The sequence below is a fragment of the Geotrypetes seraphini genome, chromosome 4, assembly GCF_902459505.1.
Source record: "Geotrypetes seraphini chromosome 4, aGeoSer1.1, whole genome shotgun sequence".
Taxonomy (NCBI): domain Eukaryota; kingdom Metazoa; phylum Chordata; class Amphibia; order Gymnophiona; family Dermophiidae; genus Geotrypetes; species Geotrypetes seraphini.
This window is the reverse complement of record NC_047087.1, coordinates 2964991-2983070: the sequence shown is the minus strand read 5'-3', so window position 1 is coordinate 2983070 and position 18080 is coordinate 2964991. Positions and strand designations below refer to the sequence as shown.

Sequence of the window (18080 nt, the reverse complement as noted above, 5' to 3'; positions counted from 1 at the left end):
GACATAAGGGCTCCTATTCCCTTTCTAGGGTTTTTATGGCTCCTACTATTTACACTTTGCAGGTTGGTTCCTAGCTACTCATGTGCATAATTTGTTGTTCAATGTTAAATTGTTCAATGTTTATTAATCATGTATTATCATAAGTTACAGAGCAAAACAAAATATGGTTTGTTGCTGGGGAAGTTCCCCATGCCCATCCTTCTCTTTCTTCTGTTTCAATGGAGTTTGATTGCTTTGGTTCCAACTGAAGAGGGAGCTATTCTCCACTGCAGAAGGGGAAAAGTTCAGTTTTAGAATGACACCCTTCTGTAGATTCATGACTAATGGAAAGTAACAGTTACTGTACAGAATCCTATGTCTTCTGTCTAAAAAAAGATTTTTAAGGCAAGAACCTAATCTTTCATTCTATCATTATGATATCATTTGTATCCTGATAGTACTGTGAATATTGATTGTCCTCCTTCAACCAGATCTTTTGAGGTGCCTATTATATCTATCTATTTATTTAATGCTATATATTCTTACTCTTCCCATCTTATTTTTTAGGCTTCTTGCATTAGTATACAGACAGTTCCAATTGTGGTTTTTTTCCCTTGTATCTACAAGCTGCTTAGAAATTGATGGGGATAATTTGCATTCTTTATTCTGCTTACCTTTTAAATATTCCTGAATTTCTTTCACTATTATTGAAACCTCTCTATTGGGATTCCCCCTTCAATGATGCTCCATACCAGTTTTGGAGGCCACATTACCAAAAGGATGTGAAGAGAATTGAGTCAGTTCAGAGAATGGCCACACGGATGGTCTCAGGACTTAAAGATCTTTCATATGAAGATCGTCTGAGCAGTCTGCGCTTATACTCGCTCGAGGAGCGCAGAGAAAGGGGGGACATGATAGAAACTTTCAAGTACATAACGGGCCGCATCGAGGAGGAGGAGGAAATCTTCACTCTTACGGATCCCACGGTGACAAGAGGACACCCGCTAAAACTTAGGGAGGAAGATTCCATAGGTACACCAGGAAATACTTCTTTACTGAGAGAGTGATTGATAGATGGAATGGTCTTCCACGTCAGGTAGTCGAGGCTAGTAGCACGCTCGACTTCAAGAAACGATGGGACAAACATATGGGGTCGCTATTGAGGTATGATAGAGGATAGTTTCTCGAGGGTAGAAGGGATCATGATTGGGCAGACTAGTTGGGCCGTTGGCCCTTTTGTGCCATCATTTTCTATGTTTCATACCAAACCATTTGCTCCTGGGCAACTTCTCTCCAATTTTAGTTTAAAAGCTACTCTATCTCCTTTTTAAAAAGTAGCACCAACAGCCTGGTTCCATCCCAGTTAAGGTGGAACCTTTCCTTTCAGAATAGTCTCCCCCTTTCCCAGAATGCTGTGCAGTCCCTAACAAATTAGAATCCCTCAGCCCTGTACCACTGTCTCAACCACGTATTGAGACTTCAGAGCTCCAGCTGCCTCTTGGGTACTGTGTGTAAAGCAGTTATTTCATTATTGCATTGTGGGGCTGGTTGTTTTGTCATATTGTACCTTAATTAGCGCACACATGAAAATGCAGGCTTAGCACTCCAATATTATTATACTTAAGTCCACACTTGTGAATCAAAGTATGCATACATTGAAGCCAACATGAGCAAGTTTAAGTGAGATGCATATGTAGGCACATCTATAGGTGCTGTTATGAAAACTTTGAGATTATGTAGAAGTCTCAGTTGAGTAATATGTTGATGTTCCCTTGTGCGATTTAAGGCATTTCATGTGTGGTATATAATTTGTTCACTGCATCAATGAGCAAATCTTCAGCATTACTTTTGGGTTAACATAAGAACATAAGATTTGCCGCTGCTGGGGCAGACCAGTGGTCCATTGTGCCCAGCAGTCTGCTCACGCGGCGGCCCTTAGGTCAAAGACCGGTGCCCTATTTGAGTCTAGCCTTACCTGCGTATGTTCTGTTTCAGCAGGAACTTATCCAACCTTTTCTTGAATCCCTGAAGGGTGCTTCCCCTATAACAGCCTCTGGAAGCTATGTGCTAAGGTATCAGCGCATGGCTGTAATACAGACTTAGTGCATTGTCCCCTAGAGCATGAGCCAGCAGTAGAGTTTGTTGCTTAGTTACTGCCAGTATAGCTGCTATGATAGATAACAGACCAGCATATATGTTTATGGTCCCCTTAGGTATGTCGGTATGAAAAGGAAATGCAACAGAAATTGTCAGAATTCTCTCAAGTGCAGACAAACCTAAGAGATGCAGAAGAACATTTGGCCACCGCAGAAAGCAAGAGCAACACCGCAGAAAGCAGCTTGGACCTGTACAAAAAGAAGTACCAAACCTGTGTGAGTCGGATAGGAGAGCTGGAGAGCACCCTGCAAAAGCTGGAGGAAGACCTGAAAGTTGCTCGCAACCATGTAAGGGGACGACCACTAACCTATACATTACATCCATCCTATTCCCTCAGTTTAACTATGAGAAATCAAATGGGGCAGTTTGAAATATTAGCTCTGGGCTTTGCACTCCCACAGGGTCATTGAATCTGTAGAAGTGCAACCTCACTTTCAAAGACAAACCATACATGAGGCATCCTTTTTTTTTTTTTTTTAATAAATCTTTATTGAGTTTCAAAACTAACAAAAATGCAATACAGTATCTATAAAAATAATATTAATCATATATGCATTTATAATTAATCAAAATCCATACAACAATAAAAGAAACCCACCCAACCAACATTTCATAAGGGAATAGAACCATACAAAGAAATACTCCCCTCCCCCTGGGTGCGTGTGGGTGAGGACTCCATTTTCAGCTGCTCTATATCTACTGCCAAGAGCCTTTCAAAGTGAAAAATGTTGCATCCTGTGCCTCCCTTAAAATAAGGTAAAGTTGTTCATCTGTAACAGGCGCTGTGCAAGGACAATAAGATACCAAAGCTCATCTGCCTCCTCTAGGAGTCAGTGTCCACTGAGACTAGATTTGTGCCAAACTGAGGAGCATCTTACAATGATGTGAGAGCTCCCACACATGCATAATTGAGCATTCTTGGAAGCCCTTAAGCTTTCTTCTAATTGAAAGATGATACTTATACGTAAGCCCTGGTATTCTGCTGTCCTCAAAAAATGCCTAGTATAGATAGGCAGCTTCATCTTTTTTTGGAATTGTTCTTTTTACAGGTGGCTGATCATGAAGGCTTCGTCACTGCTTTGCGGGGTGAGCTGTTAGTTTTACAACAGGAACTTGAAAGTAGGTGTGCCCAAATAGACAGGTGTGAAGAAAACATTGACCATTTGACTCAAGAACTGCAGGCCACACAGGAAGACCTGGCTGAAAGCCGTGTGCACACTCACCAGTGCGAGGGAATGATTCAAAGACTGAAAGAGCAGGCAGCTGACAAGCAGGATGAGGTAAGCAGAGAAGGTGATTATTCAAAAGGGCTAGAATAGATTCAGAACAGTACCTTGGACTATATTCTGCTGATGTGATGGGTAGGCATCTGGCTGTGGGCCCTTTAAGGGCACATCTGGCTAGAAGTAATTGGGTGGGACTTCCTCCCTGCAGAAGTAGCCCAGCGGTGCCCCTAGCAACACTCTCGATGGGGTAAAGAGGGACACGTGAAAAAGATCTTCCTCCTTACCCTGCCGATGTGTCATGGGCCTAGATCAGGTCTGGACATCTCCTGCTCTTCCCGGCCCAGCACCGCTGTGTCTGCCCTCGAGTGAGGAAGGGAAGGGGCAGAGTCCCCTTGCATGTCCCAGGCCTAGATTGGATCTGGGCAGCTCAAAGATGGTAAAGAGTTATTCCAAAGGCTTCCCGATCTGCTCTACTCTTCCCAACTCAGCACTGCTGTGTCTGCCGCCTAGCACACTTCTTTGTGCAACCACAATAAGCTCTCCAAACAAGACCCTCAGATATTGCAAAAACTGCTGAAATACCCACTCAACAAGAACCAAACACCCAGCCAAAGGTTTTTTTAAAGCTATATTACACTCCGTATGCTAAGACATATAGCGAGAGTGTGGATAAGATGTGGGTGAGACTATATTTTATGTCAAGGTATGTATTGGGTTCTCCTGGAGCTCATTGAGTACACTCCTGATTGGTTATATTTGGAATGGCGACTCATGTTTCCTTTACATCTTTGTCATGTTCTTAGAAATGCCCAGATTATATAAGGAAAATAGAATTTTGATGGACACTTGGAAAACCTTATGATTTGTTAATAATTTAACTGCTATGCCTATCAGCAAGTCAACAAATCAAACCATTTGGCTAAACCCCAAGATTTAAATTGGCGGTTTTAAGATTATCTGGAGGCACTGGATAATTGCAGGCATTCGGACTTTAAATGATGTTATTTTAAATGGTAAACTGCTTGATTTTACACATTTGCAACATAAATTTGGGCTCAATAAATCACAATGTTTTCGATGGTTGCAATTGAAGCAGGCCATTCAGGCAGGGTTCCCTGAATGGAAAAGTTTTAATACTCAATATAGATTGGAATTCTCATGCTTTCAGGTAGACTTTCTGGGTCACCAGGCTGTGCAGTGGTATAAAACTATTAATGATTTGGTTAAAAAAAACCTAAAAACGGTCTTAGGGATATTTGGAGCATTGAGATTAAGCATCAGATTTCAGCTTCTCAATGGCCACAAATTTGGTCTTGGAGGATGAGATGTACAATGTCTGCATCTATGAGACAAACATGGTTTTTTCTTTTGCATAGAGCATTTTGGACCCCAGTTAGATTACAGAAGTTGAATAGTTCCTTGTCTAATAGATGCTAGCATTGTAATCTTGATTTAGGGACTTTAGATCATCTTTTGTTTTATTGTCCCTATATCTTAGCCTTTTGGAATTCAATCTGGGATCAAGTAAATTGTTTACTGGAGAATCATGTAGCACTACTTATGATACAATATTATTTGGAACCTACATGAGAAAAAAGAGTCAGATATCTTCATCTAATAATAAACTTTTATTAATCATGACTGGAGTCGCCATTCAACAAATCACTAACAATTGGAAGGATTGCAGTAGACTTAATTTCAATTTTTGGTGGAACTCATTGTGTCACATGTTTAAAATGGAAAGATCACTAGCTGTACAAAATGGAAATTATAAGACTTTTATTAAAATCTGGGAACCATTGACATCTTTTTGTGATGATTAAATACCATTTTTCTTACATTTTATTGAAACATACACCTTAAAATACTAGAGAGAGGGGAAGGGTTCTTATTATATTGTTCATTATAATAATTTTGGGGAAGTAGGAAGGGTTATGGGTTTACATATACAATTTATGTTTTTTCTAGATTTACAAGTGATGATTTCAATATTATCTATAGGTATATTTGTACACTTATTAAAAGTTTTACATGGAGTAAAGATTGATAGTATGGGGATGGGGAGGTATGTTATGTGTTTTTAATGGATGTATTCTTGATGATTGGGATGGATGGGGAGGGAATACTCTTATATTCTTTTAGACAATAATTGTTAGTATGTCTAGTGCTTTGTACGAATTGTATGATTGAATTTTGTACACTTGATGCAAGATTTGAAAATGAATAAAGATTAAAAAAAAAAAAAAGATGTGGGTGAGACTAGCTCAACCAACAGAAAGCACACTAGTGAAAAGCCCAAGAGAATCCAGTTAGAGCAGAGCGTCAACCTCTTCTTGCCTTTGACGTGAATCTCGCCTTTGTAGGCACTTTACAGCACCTAACACCATTTCCACTGTTAGCCCAGCCTTTAGTGGCATTTGGTGCCTCCAGAAGCACAGTTCTGATGTCGTTTGTTTAGGCACCAGTAGCTAATCTGAATTTTTGCTCAAGTTCTGTTTTAAACAGCATTTCTTTTTTAACTTAGGCGCCGTTTATAGAATTTGCCCCTATTTCAAAACAACAACTATATGCAATTGTCATCATGTGTCCGGGCCGAGTAGTATACTCGTCACATATCCACACCCCCAGGTACCTGCTAAAACCAAACACAAACATACAGGTTGAAATACAATGGCGGAGTTCTTCTATAATAAGATTCACCTTGAGCTCCACTCAGCTGGTATGTCCCTCCTATCTGTGTCCTTCTCTTCAACAACAACTCCAGACACCGTCCCTTCTGCCTTGCTGCGTTGTATGCTTGGAACAAGCTGCCTGAATCCCTACAGCAGGCTCCGTCTCTGGCAGTGTTCAAGACCCAGTTAAAGCCCACCTCTTTGAGAGTGTTTTCGACTCCTCTCACCTTGGATTCTGCATCCCCAACTCTATATGTCATGTCTGTCTGTTCAGGTTAGATTGTAAGCTTTTCCGAGCAGGAACCGTCTATAAATGTCAACATGTACAGCTCTGCTTATGCCTTTCAGCGCTATATAAGTGATAAGTAGTAGTAGTAGAAAATACACATCATTCCACATTCATTCCCTCAAAACCCAAGTCCTCCCTGGACTTCATCTCTCCAGGTTTCTCCTGAGTCCCTCCTGACCTTCCATTAACATAAAAAGGGTGGAAGAATAGCGCTGTACATAAAAGACTCCATACCATCAGCCAGGATGGAAACAACAGTACGGGCGGATGGCTTGGAATCACTATGGGTTAAGCTACAGGGAGGAGCAGGGGCAGACATTAAATTGGTTCTGTACTACCGCCCACCTGGACAACCGGAAGAAATCGACCAGGAGCTGGAGGCTGAACTGAGGCAGGTATGCAGAAGCGGAAATGTGGTGGTGATGGGGGACTTCAACTATCCTGGGATAGACTGGTGTATTGGGCACTCAAACTGCGCAAGAGAGACCAAATTCCTAGAGGTCACGAGGGACTGTTTCATGGAGCAACTGGTCACGGAACCAACACGGGGCGATGCCACTCTTGACCTAATCTTCAACGGACTAGGGGGGCCAGCAAAGGAGGTGGCGGTATTAGCCCCGCTAGGTAACAGCGATCACAACACGATCCAGTGCAGGCTTGAAATTGGATCATCAAAGGGGAAAAGAACCACAACGACGGCACTCAACTTCAAAAAAGGAAATTATGACGCCATGAGGGAACTGGTGGGAAAGAAACTCAAAGGCAACATAGGGAAGACGGAATCCGTAGAAAAAGCCTGGACCTTACTCAAGGAGACTGTGCACGAAGCGCAAAACCTATGCATCCCCAAGTTCAGAAAAGGGTGCAAAAAAAATAGAACAAAAAACCCAGTGTAGATAACAAATGCAGTGAAGAAGGCGATAAGCGACAAGAAAGCATCGTTCAGAAAATGGAAAAAAGACCAAACAGAGGAGAACCAAAAAGTGCACAAAGAACACCAGAAGGAGTGTCACCGAGTGGTTAGAAAAGCAAAAAGAGAATACGAAGAGAGACTGGCAGAGGAAGCAACAAACTTCAAGTCGTTCTTCAGATATGTCAAGGGGAAGCAACCGGCGAGAGAAGAAGTGGTACCATTGGACGATGGAGACAGAAAGGGAGTAGTAAAAGAAGAGAAAGAGATAGCTGACAGGTTAAATGAGTTCTTCACGTCAGTCTTCACGATGGAGAATATAACCAACATTCCGGAACCCGAGGAGAACGTAATTGGAGACCAAGATGATAAGCTGGTCAATTTAGAGGTAAGCCAAGAGGATGTACTCAAGCAGATCGATAGACTAAAGAGCGACAAATCGCCAGGTCCGGACGGCATTCACCCAAGGGTACTCAAGGAACTAAAAGACGAAATAGCGGAGCCACTTCGACAGATATGCAACCTATTCTTAAAAACCGGAGAGATCCCGGAGGATTGGAAAATAGCAAATGTCACGCCCATCTTCAAGAAGAGCGCAAGGGGAGACCCAGGAAACTACAGGCCGGTGAGCCTGACCTCAGTCCCGGGAAAGATGATGGAGGCACTGATTAAAGACAGCATCTGTGAGCACATCGAAAAAAATGGGCAGCTAAAACTGAGTCAACATGGCTTCTGCAAGGGTAGATCATGCCTCACAAACTTATTGTACTTCTTTGAGGGGGTGAACAGCCAGGTGGATAAAGGGGAATCTATAGACATCATTTACCTTGACTTCCAAAAAGCCTTCGACAAGGTACCACACGAGAGACTGCTTAAAAAGATATGGAACCATGGGGTAGAAGGGGAGGTCCACCGATGGATCAAAAACTGGCTGGCAAACAGGAAGCAGAGGGTTGGCGTAAAGGGCCACTACTCAGACTGGAAAGGGGTCACGAGCGGAGTTCCGCAGGGGTCGGTGCTGGGACCGCTCCTGTTCAATATCTACATAAACGACCTAGATGCGGGAACCAAGTGTGAAGTCATTAAATTTGCAGCTGACACCAAACTATACAGCAGGGCTCAAACCAGGGAAGACTGCGAAGATCTCCAAAAGGATCTAACGCAGCTGGAAAAGTGGGCCAAAAAATGGCAAATGAGCTTCAACATAGGGAAATGCAAGGTCATGCACGTGGGGAAAAAGAACCCGATGTTCACATACAAAATGGGGGGAACACCACTAGGGGTCAGTAACCTGGAGAGAGACCTGGGAGTGATGGTAGACGCAACACTGAAGGCATCGGCGCAATGCACCACGGCCTCAAGGAAAGCAAACAGAATGTTGGGTATCATTAAGAAGAGTATTACGACCAGGACGAAGGAAGTCATCATGCCGCTGTATCGTGAAATGGTGCGGCCGCATCTGGAGTACTGTGTCCAGTACTGGTCACCGTACCTCAAGAAAGATATGGCGGTACTTGAGGGAGTACAAAGAAGAGCAACTAAACTGATAAAGGGAATGGAAAATCTCCCATATACCGACAGATTGAAGCAGTTGGGACTTTTCTCCCTGGAAAAGCGGAGACTTAGAGGAGACATGATAGAAGGGCATAGAAAAAGTAGACAGGGACAGATTTTTCAAATTAAGGGGCACCACAAGTACAAGGGGGCACTCGGAGAAATTGAAAGGGGACAGGTTTAGAACAAACGCTAGGAAGTTCTTTTTCACTCAGAGGGTGGTGGATACATGGAACGCGCTTCCAGAGGCTGTTGTAGACAAGAAAACGTTAAATGGTTTCAAAGAAGGTTTGGATAGATTCCTAGAAGAAAAAGGGATTGAGGGGTATAGATAGGTATAGACCATTACTCAGGCAATGGGCCTGATGGGCCGCCGCGGGAGCGGACTGCTGGGCAGGATGGACCTATGGTCTGCCTCAGCGGAGGCAACTTCTTATGTTCTTATGTTCTTAACCCTCCAGGTCTTCGACAGCGTCCGGTGCCATTACTGGTCCCTCTGCCGGTTGCCAGCATCCCAAACGGTCCCTCAGTCCGTTGGCCAATGCTCCCAGGGTCCTTGGACTCTCCCAGAATCTCTGTCGCTCAGTTGTCTTCTCCGGCACACACGCACTGAGGGCTCTCCCAGCCCCTGAGTCGTCTTCTTGCCAACGCACACACTGAGGACTTGCCTGGACTCTTCTTCACCAGTCCCACCTCTGGTTGTCAACCCCTCTACTCCAGGCTCTACTGGGTCCCCGGCTACTTCAGCTCTTTTCCTGATGGTGTATATGTCCATGTAGACCCTCCTACCACCGTGCTTTCTGTGTTGCACCAGTCCTCCCTGTCAGGACTGGTCAGCCACATAGGGCTAGATCTTTCTCTCCCTGCCGGTGTATAGATTCTCACAGACCCTCCCACTACCAAACTTCCATTCTCTACTGCACCTGTCCCCCCTGTCAGGACTGGTCAGCCTGGCCATTCTACTTTGCTGCACCAGATTCCCTATCAGTGCTGGTCAGCCATGGCCTTCAGGCCTTACTGGGAGTTAAATCAAAGCCAGTATTCTTTCTCCCAAAGGAGCTTCCTTTCTGAGCTCGCTGTGCTGAGAGCTGTTCTTTTCAGCACCACCATCCACTCAGGGTGAGTGAACAGCTCCCAGCAACACTTGCAGCTGTATGTAGATTAGATTAGATTAGTAGAACAGCTCCACTGCTCGGACTCCCTCACTGGCCAGTGACAGGTACTCCACTCTGTCACAGCAATATAACTGTAGTTTGAATTGAGGAGCAAGTTAAAATGCTCAGCAAAGTTGTTGCTCCTAACCCATCTCCCACACCCTCCTCAATCCATCCTAATATGGAAAAGTCTCAACCCTTGATCCTGATCCATGTCCTTCAAGCACATTACAAATATCACCCCTCCTCCCCCTCTTTCTCCTATTGGGGTCTTCCTGGGTTAGTGGGGAAACAGGAATGACTGCAGTCATTCCTGATAAATAGTGGCTGGAATCTCTTAGCGGTCGTATTATAGTTATTTGGCAATCTGACCTCCAGCAACAGGACTGTGATATTTCTGGCTGCTATAACACAAGATTTATAGTGGTACCACATGTTAGTGAATCTCATAGTAAATAGTTACATAGATGTACTAGTTTATCATAAATTAGTAAACAGGTGACTCTTAAATTATCATTGATATTTCCCTTTAAATTATCGTGGATAACATGCGTACTTACCTTAGACCCAGAAGTGTGGGTGTTGCTCGCCTCCTCCGGGTGGTTTCTTACTGCTCTGGGATATAAATATGTGCCCTCCCCCAACTTACCTAGTTTAAAGCCCTGCGGAGTAGGCGGGCCAGGCGATGTCCGAATACGTTCTAACCAGGAGAGGTAAGAACGTATTCGGACATCGCCTGGCCCGCCTACTCCGCAGGGCTTTAAACTAGGTAAGTTGGGGGAGGGCACATATTTATATCCCAGAGCAGTAAGAAACCACCCGGAGGAGGTGAGCAACACCCACACTTCTGGGTCTAAGGTAAGTACGCATGTTATCCACGATAATTTAAAGGGAAATATCAATGATAATTTAAGAGTCACTCTAACCCAAAAGGGGATCTCTTCACAGGTATGGAAGGCTATGTATGTTAATGCACACAGCTTGGGCAATAAAATTTTAGAGTTAGAGACTGAAATAATAAATGCTGACCTAGACGTGGTAGCAATATCAGAAACCTGGTTCACGGACTCGCATGGGTGGGATATGGCTATACCAGGCTACAATCTACTACGTCGTGACAGAGAGGGCAAGTTAGGTGGAGGGGTAGCACTATACACTAAGGATAACATCAAAACTACCAGGATTACAGATGTTAGATACACTGGGGAATCCCTCTGGGTGAATCTGGCCAGAGGAAATGAAAAATGCCTATACCTGGGTGTAATATACAGACCTCCAAAACAACAGGAAGACAAAGACTTAGAACTGATTGAGGACATAGAGAACATCACTCTACGGGGAGACACAGTACTGTTGGGGGACTTCAACATGCCCGATGTAGATTGGAACACACTCTCCGCAACTACGTGTGGCAGTAAAATAATTTTGAACTCCATAAAGGGTGCACGACTCAAGCAAATGGTGTTGGAGCCCACCAGGGACCAGACAATACTGGACCTGGTACTCACCAACGGAGATAGCGTCTCGGATGTCTCAGTTGGAGATACACTGGCCTCCAGCGACCATAATATGGTATGGCTTAACCTCAAGAAAGGTTTCTCAAGGTCAAACACAGCAACTAGGGTTCTCAACTTTAGAGGCGCAGACTTTGACCGTATGGGAGATTTTGTCCGTCAGGAATTACATAAACAAGCACTACCTAACAATGTGGAGGATATGTGGTCGACTCTGAAGTCCACCCTACACGAAGCAACAAACCGCTACACAAGAACAATAAGTAAACACAGGAAGAACAAAAGACCCCAATGGTTCAGTGCAAAAATTTTTGACCTCGTTAAAAAGAAAAAAGAAGCATTTATCGCCTACAAGCATCTAGGAAAACGAGAGGCGAAAGAAGACTATCTAGACAGATCTAGAGCTGTCAAAATAGCAGTCAGAGAGGCCAAACTCCAAATGGAAGAAGATCTAGCACGGAACATTAAAAAAGGAGATAAATCCTTCTTCAGCTATATTAGTCACAGGAAAAGAAATAAAGACGGGATAGAATGCCTGAAGAAATCAGACGGTAGCCTTGTAGAATCAGATTCTGCGAAGGCAGAATTACTAAACGAATACTTCTGCTCAGTCTTCACCTGTGAAGCACCGGGAGCTGGTCCACAGCTTCAGACGGGAGACAGCCAGAAGGACCCGTTTCAAGATTTCGAGTTTACACCCAGTAGCGTCTACCACGAACTATCAAGACTCAAAGTAGATAAAGCCATGGGACCAGACAACCTACATCCCAGAGTGCTAAGAGAATTGAGTGAAGTCCTGGCAGAACCATTATCTGTTCTTTTCAATCTCTCCCTACGCACAGGAAGAGTCCCCTTGGACTGGAAAACCGCCAACGTTATCCCACTCCACAAAAAGGGATGCAGGACAGAGGCAGCAAACTACAGACCAGTGAGTCTCACGTCTATAGTGTGCAAGCTCATGGAAACACTGATCAAACGACATCTCGACATAATCCTAGACGAGGAAAACCTACGTGATCCCCACCAGTACGGATTCACCCAGGGCAGATCCTGCCAATCTAACCTGATTAGTTTTTTTGACTGGGTTACTAGACAGCTAGATGCCGGAGAGTCACTGAATGTGGTATATTTGGACTTTAGTAAAGCTTTTGATAGCGTCCCACACCGAAGGTTATTGAACAAACTGAAATCAATAGGGTTAGGGAACACTCTAACTACATGGGTTGAGGATTGGCTGAGTGGTAGACTTTAGAAGGTGGTGGTAAACGGTACCCCATCCAAAACGTCAGGCGTGATCAGTGGATTGCCGCAAGGCTCAGTCTTGGGCCCGATTCTATTCAACTTATTCATAAGAGATATGACCCAAGGACTTAGAGGAAAGGTATCAATGTTCGCCGACGACGCCAAACTTTGCAACATAGTAGGTAAAAGCATTGCCTGATGATATGACGCAAGATCTACTACTGCTTGAACAGTGGTCGGCAACATGGCAACTAGGCTTCAATGCTAAAAAGTGTAAGGTAATGCACCTGGGTAAGAGAAACCCGCACAGAACTTACATACTAAATGGTGAGACCTTGGCCAGGACCACGACGGAACGTGATCTAGGGGTGATCATTAGTGAGGACATGAAGGTTGCAAATCAAGTGGAGAAAGCTACCTCCAAGGCAAGGCAAATGATGGGTTGTATCCGTAGAGGTTTTGTCAGCAGGAGACCTGAAGTTATGATGCCGCTGTACAGGTCCATGGTGAGGCCTCACTTGGAGTATTGCATTCAATTCTGGAGGCCACACTACCGGAAGGACGTGCTGAGAATCGAGTCGGTTCAGCGAATGGCCACTAAGATGGTCTTGGGGCTCAAGGATCTCACGTATAAAGAAAGACTGAATAAACTGAGGCTGTACTCACTTGAGGAACGAAGAGAGAGGGGTGATATGATTGAAACGTTTAAGTACATCACGGGCCGTATCGAGTCGGAAGAAGATATCTTCTACCTCATGGGACCCTCGACCACCAGGGGGCATCCGCTGAAAATCAGGGGAGGGAAGTTCCATAGCGACTCCAGAAAATACTTCTTCACTGAAAGTGTGGTGGATCATTGGAACAAACTCCCACTGCAGGTGATTGAGGCCAACAGCGTGTCGGACTTTAAGAGAAAATGGGATATTCACATGGGATCCCTAGGGGAGTGAAACCAGAGGGCGGGTATTTGGAATGGGCAGACTTGGTGGGCTATAGCCCTTTTCTGCCATCTTTTTCTATGTTTCTATGTTTGTAACTAAGGCAATGGAGGATGGCATGACATGCTCAAGATCATTTGAACCCTAGCTTCACTGATTCTCAGCCTGCTCCTCTTACCACTAGGTCAGGGGTGTCAAAGTCCCTCCTCAAGGGCTGCAATCCAGTCGGGTTTTCAAGATTTCCCCAATGAATATGCATGAGATCTATTTGCATGTGCTACTTTCATTGTATGCTAATAGATCCCATGCATATTCATTGGGGAAATCCTGAAAACCTGACTGGATTGCAGCCCTCAAGGAGGGACTTTGACACCCTCTGCACTAGGCTATTCTTCAACTTCATCTCTTGGTAATGATGGCAGTGGTTAGATTTACTGGCATATGATAGAAGCATTTTAATTTATCTTTTCCTTGCATGCATTGTTTGTAAATAGGCCTCACTAAGAATAATGCATTTTGCTTCACATTTCTTGGTTGTGGAAGAAACCAGTATAGTATTGTAACTCTGGATTCCTTGCAGCTGATAGAACTGGATGAGACCCTTGTGCAACTGCAGATAGAGTTTGCCACCTACAAGGCTTTGCACAGGCACTCCGACACCAGTTACAGTGAGCAGCTTGCCCAAGTGGAAGATCTCACACAGGTACAAACTATATGTTGCTTCCCTTTATCAGTCATTCTCTGTTCTGTATCATATTTCTCCTTCTGATATCTGTGCAATGTTCATTTCTCTTTTTTAAATCCTAAAACATCAAGAAGTAGATACTGGATTGCATTGCATTAATTATTATTGATTAACATTAAAAAAAATTGACATTTACAAATGCATCTTCATATTACACCAAATAACCAAATTATAGAATAAGTCATCAAGTCAAGAACCCTGTCAATAGTACCATCATATTGCTGGAACTAGACTGTCTTGAATGAGTTCCTAGAAACTGAATAGGACTTGTCATCACCAAAACCTATCAAATATGAAAAAGCTCAACTTCTAGTCAACAAAAACGGTTTCTTTTGAAAGGAGCTTAAAGACAACTTATTTGACAGATAGACTGGAAACTTTATACGTAACTTGAAACCAGTGTAATTTATACAGCACTGGAGTCATGTGATCTCTTCTCTTTGTAGCTCTCATTAACTACAGAGGATGCACACTGGCTTTATTTAGGCTTTACATAGTCCGGGGGTTGTGGGTTCAAATCCTACACTGCTCCTTGTGACCCTTGGCAAGTCACTTAATCCCCCATTGCCCCAGGAACATTAGACAGAGTGTGAGCCTGCCAGGACAGATAGGGAAAAATGCTTGAGTACCTGAATGTATACCACTTAGGTTATAAGTGGTATATAAATACTAAAAAAAAAAAGAAAAATCCAGCCTACATGTTATGAAATCATGTATTAATTTAGTTAAATTTTCAACTTCCAAGATAGGTTTCAATTGATGCAACATGCACAATTGATAAAAACTTGATTTTACAACATGGCTGATTTGAGGATTAAAACAAATCAGAATCACAATGAACACCCAAAACGGTCACATGGGAACATAACTGTAACCTTCTGCCCTGAATTTCTAGAAAGTCTCTAAGCACATTATGATTACAAGAGACCCACATTACTTTCAGTGTTAAGTACTAAATTATGTTCTGACAGACAATTACTTACTGTATTTTTCACTCCATAAGACACACCATAGATTTAGAGGAGGAAAACAAGAAGAAAAACATTCTGAACTAAATTCTCCCTGCCAGGCTCTGCACCCAACTCCACACTCCTGGCCAGCCTCTACACCTTGTCCCCCCTCCCTGCCAGGCTCTGTACCCTGTCCCCCCCTCTGGTGGTCTACTGGTAGGCCGGGACAGGGCGGGCAGGGACAGGGCACAGAGCAGGCAGACCTTATGGCAGGCAGGCAGGCAAACCTCATACCCCCCACATAACCCCCCAGTACCTTAAATCATCCCCTCACATACCCCCAGTACCTTTTTTAAATATCCCCCCTACCTTTAATCATACCCCCCTTGTATCTTTTTTTATTATAGCCCCATTTTTTATCATAGCCCCCTTTTTAATTATATCCCCCTTTGTACCTTTTTTATCATACCCCCCTTGTACCTTTTTAATCATATCCCCCTTTGTACCTTTTTAAAAAAAAAACCCAAAAAAAACGGTACCTTTTAAAAATTATTCCCTCCCTCAACGGCTTCGTACTGCAGCAGGTGTGCGAGTGAGGAGCCCGGAGGTCAGGCGCGAGCTTTCCGCGTTCCCACCTGGCCCCGCGCCATTTTCTGAATAGCTGCCAGCAGTTCTTGTGAATCCCACTAGAACTGCCGCCAGCCATTCAGAAAGCAGCGCGGGCCCAAGCGGTACATGTAAAGCTTGGACCTGACCATCGTGCTCTTGACTCGTGCGCCTGCTGTTGGGAAATAATACAGAGCCATGGAGTGAGACGCTGGACCACCAGGCTTGAAAAAGGTACGGCGGTGAAGACAGCGGCGGCGGCGGGGGGGAGGGGTTGTTTTAAAAAGCTGTGTGGCTGAAAGGTGGTGCAGTTGCAGCGAGGGGGCGTTGCAATTGTACAGGGGGTTGGTGAGGCTGTATTTAAAAAGGTGGTGCGGCTGAAAGGTGATACGGCTGCAGGAAGGTTGCAATTGTACGGGGGGGGGGGGGGAGCGGCGGGTGGTGTTTAAAAAGCTGGTGCGCGGGGGTGGCGTGGGTTTGCAGCCGTGTGGGGGATTCAAATTTTTCACCTTCGCTTCATAAGACGCACCGAGATTTCCACCCTCTTTTAGGTGGAAAAAAAGTGTGTCTTATGGAGCGAAAAATACGGTAATTGACTCAATTTGCTGTTAATGAAAATTCATAATATATATACCCTAGAGCAGGGATGTCCGCAGTCCCGTGAGGTATTTCGTTCGGCCTTGCTCGAGGGTGATGTGACGTTTTCCTCTGCCCCAGGTGTTTACCTTCTTGCCGACTCCCTCCTCCATTTTTCTGCAGTGTTCGCTCAAAGCCACGGGCAGCGGCTCCTACGTGCCTCCTGCGACTGACCCGGAAGCGTTTCGTCTGACGTCACGATGTCAGAGAGAAGGCTTCCAGATCAGCTGCGGGAGGCGTGTAGGAGCCGCTACACGCGGTTTTGAGTGAACACTGCAGCATGACGGAGAAGGTAGCCACCAAGAAGGTAAACACCCGCGGCACAGAAGGGAGGGAGAAGGTCGTGTTGGGACTTGAGAGGGAGGGAGCACAAATTTAGGACAAATGATGGAATGAAAGGACACAGAATGAAGGGAAAAAGGGAGGGGAGCATGAGCCATAAGATGGAAGAATGGAGGGAGTGAGGGAAAGAGATGCTGAGGTGAGGGAGAGAATAGTAAGGGAGAATTGGGTGTCTGACAGAGGGAAAGAGATGGTGCACATGGGGAGATGAAGAAAGAAGAGAACTGTTAGGCAGAGAGAGGAGGGAGAGAGAGAGAATTATTGGACATGGTGGTGGGAGAGAAGTGAGGTAGAGATGCATGGGCACGGAGAGAAGGGGGAGAACATACTAGACCGAGGAAGCCTCCTGGACTGTTTTTGTCTTTTTTTTAAGTACAGAGGAGGAGGGTATTAAAAGAAGTGCCAGACTAAGCATGGAGGGAGAGCTTATGGGGCCAGAAACAGAGGACAGAGAGAGAGATGGTGGGCAATGGTCTGAAGGGAGAGAAATTGGACCTGGGGTGTTGTGGAGGAAGAGGGAAAGAGATACTTGAGAGAACTGTTGGGAAGAGAAAGGGCGAAATGGTGGACCTGAGGAAGGGAGGCAGGCAGACAGGGGGAGAGATGGGATGGGGGCAGTTGGGAAGAGAAAGGGAGAGAAGTTGGATCTGGGGATGGAAGGGATGGACAGAGAAATGTTAGGCCTGTGGATGGAAGGCAGAGAGATGCAGCATTTCTCTTTTTTTTTTCCTCCATTTTATTGTTCAGCATCAAGGGGGGAGGGAAGAAGAAAAACAAAAAAGAGAGGGAGCAAAATGTTGGACCATGGGAATAGAAGAAGAGAGATGGACCCATGGGAGGGCAAGAAGGAAGAGAGCTGGGATAGGAAGATGCTAGGGGATGGAAAGAAAGGGACAGGGAGTTATAGCCTGACCAGTGGAGAGAGAGAAGGGGATTCTGAAAGTGGTGAGCCATGTGGATGAGGTCAAAAGGGAGATGACGAGTGAGAGAGCAGTGAGTACAGTGGTAGAAATGTGGTAATGGGGAGTAGATAGAAGGGAATAGGAGGCTGGGAAAGGAGTGAAATGAGAAATTGGAGAGCTAGAGACAGAGAAGATGGAAAATTGAGAGGTAGCTGACCATTTAAAAAGAAGAAGGGTGAGAAAAGAAGGCAAAATTTGAGTGGA

General features: G+C 44.6%; 1 protein-coding gene across 2 annotated transcripts in view; it reads left to right on the top strand.

Moving 5' to 3' along the window:
• The window catches only part of PMFBP1 (polyamine modulated factor 1 binding protein 1), a 561980-nt gene that overhangs the window by 287642 nt on the left and 256258 nt on the right, over positions 1-18080 (top strand). For both annotated transcript variants that reach the window (XM_033943674.1, XM_033943673.1), the window contains 3 exons: positions 2193-2423; positions 3186-3416; positions 14216-14338. In XM_033943674.1, the coding sequence (XP_033799565.1) occupies positions 2193-2423; positions 3186-3416; positions 14216-14338 (585 nt within the window). The remainder of the gene's footprint in view (positions 1-2192; positions 2424-3185; positions 3417-14215; positions 14339-18080) is intronic.